The 7,338-nt window shown below is 29.1% G+C and overlaps 1 protein-coding gene across 1 annotated transcript; it reads right to left on the bottom strand.

Annotated features, from left to right (window-relative positions):
* LOC130981449 (zinc finger protein WIP6-like) lies at nt 1–2,414 on the bottom strand. Its single transcript, XM_057905046.1, is given in 4 exon segments — nt 1–159; nt 256–332; nt 913–1,378; nt 1,962–2,414. Coding segments are annotated over 4 exon segments (1,155 nt in total).
* Between the last annotated feature and the right edge of the window lie 4,924 nt (nt 2,415–7,338).

Genomic DNA, 7,338 nt, shown 5'->3' with positions numbered 1-7,338 from the left:
TCACTCTGTTTCCCTCTTTCTCTGCGCAATATCTATGGCAAGCAAATGCGAAGATGTGAACAGTAGAATCTGTGACTGCCCTTGTCTGCATGTCTGTCTCTCATCTGCAGTCACTGAATACTCTCTTGACTACCTTCATGACTCTCTCTCTCTCTCTCTCTCTCTCTCTCTCTCACGGATAAAAGAAAGAAAATAGAAGAAAGTAGCATAAAAAAAGAAAACGTCCTTTGATTAGATAAGACTGCCACTTCCAGCATTTAATGCAAGAACCTTATTACCTTTCATTTCACTGTTTGTCTCCATCTTCTCGCACTCCTTTTCTCTCTCTCTATCTCTTTCTCTCTTGCTGTGAACAATTGTGATAAGTGATAACAACATTAACACACACCATGACAACAACAGCAGCAAACACACCCTCTTTAATATTGATTACTCCATTTCTTAGCCATGTACATACAAACCAATAATCTAACAACAAACCTTATATCATAATAATATAATTACTTTTCTTCCTCATATCAAATATAATTTAGACCAAGTGATATACCTAAATAAAAGTTGTTTCTAACTAGTCACATTGATTCATCTTTTTAGTATATCATTTTGTTCAAATAATAGATAATTATTTTATACTAGAAGGGAAAGTAGCAAGTACAAGAAGAAATAAATAGTAGTTGATAATTTAATCAAATATATTAAATTATTTAATTATTCATAACTAGAAATTTTACGTGAAAATCTTTGCAGTTGAGTTTTTATCTAAATAGAATTATTTTCAAACGAAAAATAAGATTGAATTCAAACTTTGAGACATTTAATTAATTTTAGTTTAAACTTTAAAGGATAAACTCACACGCTACACCCACATGTATTTTAATTAATTGAAACTAAAAACACCTTGATTGCCGTTACTATTATTGTTGTTATTATCTTCTAAGTCTAGGTCGTCGTCGTCATCAAGTTCATAATCATCTTCTTCATCGACGAACTGGTCACAGCTCTCCACAGTATGAGGAGCATGGCCGTCGCCGAAGGCGCGGACATGGTCCTTGAGGGACCTCTTGTGCTTGAAATCGGAGCCACATATGCAAAACCAAAGTTTGCCGCAATTCTTCTCGTGCGTCCTCCAATCTCCTCGGACGGCGAAGGGCTTACCGCACTTGCGGCAGCCGAAGGGCTTGGCGCCATGCTTTCTCTTGTAGTGAGTCTGCAGTGTCCTGAAATCCTTGAGCGGCCTTGATCTTGGGTGCTCTATGTTGTTCTTGCAACCTTCCGCGCAACAATAGCATGGTAGCCTCAGCATTGAAGATGCTGGCTTTGCTCCTCTTAATGATTCTGGTCCTTTCCTATATTGTGACCCATGTCCCCACATATGCATCTGTTTTATTTCTCTTACAAATTAGACAAATTTCACTTCTGCCTCATATACTGCTTTAGCCAACTTTAATTTATCAAAAAGAAAATTAAAACTTTTATATATTTTGTCAGTGATTTTGTGTTAGCAATTCATTTTGGTAATTAAGTTTAATAATTTATTGACATGATAAAAATCAATTGAACAAAACGTATTTGAATTTAGTTAAAAAAATAATTTATTCACCTAAATACTTTTCGTATTTTATTCATTAACAACATAGAAAAAGATTTTTAAAGAAAACCCTTGAGACATTTGAAAGTAAAATCCATAGAAGAAGGGGAAAAAAAAGTAAAAAAATGCACCCAACAAATTGACACTGCATATTCGTGCTAAGAAGAAGAGCATTTGAAAATGGAGTTGATTAATAGATGTTGTTGCATAGCCATTTTTTTATCTGTAAAAAAATTAAAAGATAGGACCACTGACTAACAGTGATTCTTTGAATATTATAAATGCTTAGGAGTTTTTTTTTTATATGTTTGACTAGCTTACATAAGCTGTGGTCAGTATAATTAATAAATGTGGCTGAATAATGTTGACTAACCTGCATGTTGTTGAAACGATTGAACATTTTGTTGCAGACAGTGCAAGAGAACTGAGTGGGACCAATGAGGATTTGTGCAGGGGAAGGGATCCAGTACTGACCCTGAAGGGTATCAGTTTTACTTGTTGTGGTGCTGATGGTGGTGGTGGTGTTGGGTGCAGTTGTTGTTGTTGTGGAAGGAAGGCCAATGTGTAGAGCAACGGTTACACCACTCTGGTCATCATCACAGTTAGGGTTGGGATTGTAATGGTTATGGTGCAGTAGTGGTGAAGTTGTAGAGATCTTGGGGTTGTGATGTTGGCCGGGAGGCCCAAGAGAAAGGGAAATGGAGGCTTCTTCGTCATCAAGAAGCACAACATCGGCATCTTCGGGATTGTCCAAGAAGGGACTAGTAGTACTACTACTCCCACAAGAGGATATGTAGGATGAGAAAGAGTGATGATGAGTTTGCATGTTGAGAGAGACAGAGAGAGAGAGAGAAGCTGTAGTATTATTGTATGGTATGCTAAATGGTTTGATGTGGTGAGAGGGTTGTAGTTGTACATATAGGTTGGTAGAGAAAGAGATTATTTGTTTTATTACTGTATTTTTATTTCAAGAATGTTAATTGTATTGAAAAAAAATTATTATTGAATTAGTTATTTATATAAAATATAGGTTAAAATATAAAATTAAAAATAATCTATTAAATGGTCTGATGTGGTGAGTGTGCATACATATAGGTTGGTAGAGAGTTTATAGACAGGAAAGAGATTATTTGTTTTATGAGTAATGCTAGATGTACATTAAAATCAACTACTAAAGTTAGTCATTAGTATAAAATATATGTTAAAATATAAATATATATTGAAAATAAATTAAATCACATATATATTTATACGCAAGTATATTAATGACTGATTTTAGTAGTTAATTTTAATGTACAAATAGTATTTTTATTGTTTTATTATTGTATTTTATTTTCAACTGTATTAAATGTAAAAAAATTAATAAATAAATTAGGTTTGCTTTTGGTTTAAAATAAATATTAAAACATAAAATATATATTAAAAATAAATTAAATATTATATATATTTATATATAAATATATAATAATTAATTTAGTAATTAATTTTTGGTGCGGTATCCTACTAATTTAAATTGAATAAAAACTTAGTAGGAAAATATGTGATTTCGAATCCCAGTAACGTGGGAAAAGAGAGGAGAGGGAGGGAGAGAGGTTCTTGGTGATGCTGACGATGGTTTTGTGGGAGATGAGAGAGATGATGGTAAGTGGGGACGACAAAAGGCAATAAATAAACAAATCTTGTGTCCACTTTTGGCCTGTTTCATTTGGAATTCTTAGAGTTTTAGTATAGAAAATTCTTAGTAATTAATATTTTAAGTAGCCTCATATACTATTCTAGATATTCAGAACAATAGCTAACACAAATATACATGTAGAACCATTTTTGTGTGGAGAAGAATATTTTAATTTCAATGCTAGTCAACAACCTTAAACAGGGTGATCAACTTGCTTCCTTATTTGTGTTCTTGATCTAAAACTTTGGGTAAATTTACTATTATTCACTCTATTAAAAGTAAAATATATTTTCGGACATTCTGAGTTATATTAAAAAGGTATTTACATGCAAATAAAAACAGTTAAAGAAAAAGCTCTCGTATTAATTAATAATTTTAAAAGGTGAAAAAGCAGTCGACTTTACGTAAAGTTGATAACTGAGGCCATTAGATGATTTAACTTATTTGATTAAATTTTCATGTAACGCCTCTCATCTATTAACTTTAAAGTCGACTGCACCTGAGTTTTCACCATTTTAAAATCAAACTTAATTTCTGTTGAAAGATAAAGTCATTTATATCAATTGTACGGATAACTATTTTTCTTACAGTCATATCTTTTCTACATATTTAATTTGCATATATTATTATTATTTAAAATTATGTGTAAATATTTATTTATGTATAATTATTATATTGAGTGAAGTATTTAACCCAAATAAAAAAGATTTGCAATTATACTACTACAGCAACAATATACAGTGTTTTTAGGGTTTTACAACTACTTTGAACTGTTGCTAAATTATTTTGCAGCAATTTTTATCGACTACTAAAATAACCACCACTATACGTAATAAAATTTAGTTAACTTTAGTTTGTTTGTTTTTTTATTCTCGCTCATTATCATCTTTGTCTTTTTTGGTTAAAAGAAGGTTATCTTTAAATATTTTATTAGAAATTTTTTATTGAAGAATGATATTTGGTAAAAATGGTAAGATGGAAATTCAGGTGAAATCGACTTTAAGTGAAGTTAATACTTAAAAGCCGTTAACTCCGGTGGGTATTCACTCAATTATAATTATATTTTGAGAGAAGTGTGCATTTCACATGATGTCTTTATTTTTTCTTTTTTCTATTATAAAGAGTGGAATCTTTACTTTTTACCCAATACTTCTCTTTACTATAGTGTTACCTATTTTATTGACGGACTGTTGGCTGAAAAAGATTAACTCTGTAATTTAGGTATTTAAATAATGGAAAAACATGGTAAATATAAATATTGGTCTTGTTTGTGTTTAGCGTTGATTAGAGAGAGATTAATAGCATAGAAGAAAGAGAGTGGGAGAAAGAAAGATGAAGGAGTGCACGTGGGAGTATTAGAAGGTTAGGGGAAAGTTGATATGGGGTGAGTTTTGGCGTGTTTGGGTATGGAGGAGACATGGCACCGGCAAAGGAGGGAAGAGTGAAGCAAAGCAAGGATACAACAACTTACATTCAAATGCATAGAATAGCGCACCAATAAGACACACTACACTACTACTATCTCAGTACCACTCCCACTCTCTCTTCACACTTCACACTTTCCTCTTAGATTCAATTCTCTCCCTCTCTCTCACAACACACGTACACATATAACACCGTTCTTGCATGAAAAAACGTTAGATGGACATGGGTATACATTATTACTTCCTATTTGCATATATTTATACTAAAAATAGTGAGACTTAACAATATATAATGGAAAATATATCTTGAACACAATTATTTAACAATAGAAAATATACAACAGTCTCATTTTTTATTTGTGTCAATATTTTATATAGATTTTTTTCCTTTTATTTACTTTATGATATTTTATTTTTTCTTTTGAATACAGTAAATTAAAGATTGAATTCAAAACTTTTCTATTATAAAATAAAATTAAAATATTATGTTATGATACCATTTTTTAAATATTTAAATATATATAAAAAATTTATAAATAATTATATTTCTAACACCGCACCAAAAAATTATTTTCTAAAATTATTTATTTGTAGTCCATCATGACTTCTACTCTAAAAATAACTATTTAAATTAATAATTATGATTGAAATAAATAATTATACGTGTTCTAAAAACATATATTTATATAAAAGTAATTTAACAAAATTTATATTTTTCGTTAAAATATTTTATCAATTCTAAATACTAAAAAGTAAATTTTAAATTTTAATAATATAAAAAAAATGTTGGTCTAAAGTAATGTTATTTGAATATTCTTGTAGAAATTAAACATGCACTAATTTTCCGTTTGGCTTTCTGATTTTGTCTTCTGGCCGCATTTACTCTTCTCTATCTGTGTGAGGGTGTTAAGATACACAGAGAGATTACACACTCAAAAGTGAGAGTGAGTGGACGATTGCTGAGTCTCTTTCCATTTCAGAGAGGGAGGCAGAAAAAGAAAGAAAAGAAAGAAAATAAAACTCACAGAAATTAAAAAGTGATAGTGAATGTTTAATATATGGAACACGGAGAACTGTAGAACGGGGAGGCGTGTGTCTCTCTCTCCCACTTTGTTATTACCAAAAGGGATAGTGATAGTGATGTTGATGGTGATAGCGATAGCGATAGTGATGCTAATGCATTGGAAGTGATAGTTCCACTGTTTGTGTTTCTAATTAATTAGCTTCTAAATCGTTCCCCTTCTGTCTCATTCAAATCAATACTCTTCTTCGCCTTCTCAAACATCATCTCTCACTCTATATTATTTCAGTGAGACAAAAATAAATGAAAAAAACTATACCTAAAATCACTTCCTATTAGTTATTATCAATAAATTATGTTCTTTATTTTTTTTCGTATTTTTTTATAAATAAATAAAAAATACTATGTATATACAAAACACTACTAACTATTTGGTAGCTAATTTTTTTTTTGTATAATCAAATATTTATAATAATATGTTGTGATTTTTCATTTAATGCTGAAAGAAGAAAGTTGCGTAAATAATTGCTGCCACAAAACTGGACAACTAATTAAAATCTCAAAACAATGTCAGTAGTGCAGAACGAAAATTAAACAGAAACATTTAGAAGTAGATATTTATGGAGCATGCATCTAACAAAATTTAAGAGTAGAACCCAAAATTCGAGTTTTTGATTGAATATATATATATATATATATATATATATATATATATATATATATATATATATATATAATTATAATTAAAGTAACCAGCTTTTTGAAAAAGGATACCAAGGATTATATGACCAAAGTTCAATCATCATCCAAAATTGAGACAAAATACCAGACAAAGACAAAAACATAACAATGAAAGTGGATGTGGCAGATATTATCGTGATAATCTACACACAGACTTGACAAATGTTAAGCTAAGGGAGCTTCAAAGAGCTTCATTAATATTATATCAAATAAACACAGTCTAAAGATGGTGAAATGAATATTGGCAGATAATATATATGATATTTATTAGAATTAAAATTGAATAGGTCTAACCATTCTAAAAATTACCTCATAGAGTGGGCAACGTTTTACATTTATAAATTATGTATATTTTTTATCTTTAAAAGAATATTTATTAGTGGGTGACCTGACAATATTAAATTAGATAAACTCTAATATTATATTAAAATTAAAATTTAATAAATTTGACTCATTTTAAAATTAGTCCATAGAATAAAAAAGATCTTATACCTATAAATTATCTAAATATCTTATTTTTGAGAGATGTATAGGATTTGTAATAATATTTAAATCTAAAAGAATATTTTTCATAAACATCATACATATTAGGCTTTATTTAATTAAGTTTCTATATGTTAATTTTTATATTTTTTAATTAAATTCCTATAGGTTAATTTTTTTAATTTAATCTCTATCAATATTAAATGTCAAAAAACGTTAATAAATTATGAAATTACTTATATAGTCATGTTTTCTACCTTTCTCATCACTTTTAAGTTATTCATCATTCTTTTTAAATAGTTATTTTTTAAAATCTTCTCTCTCATAACTATGGAATAATAATAATAAAAAATAAATAAATAAATAATAATAATAATAACAACACATTAATTAGTTTAATTTTTAC

This window comes from Arachis stenosperma, chromosome 5 (assembly GCF_014773155.1).
Source record: "Arachis stenosperma cultivar V10309 chromosome 5, arast.V10309.gnm1.PFL2, whole genome shotgun sequence".
NCBI lineage: Eukaryota > Viridiplantae > Streptophyta > Magnoliopsida > Fabales > Fabaceae > Arachis > Arachis stenosperma.
This window is presented reverse-complemented; position numbering and strand designations above follow the sequence as displayed.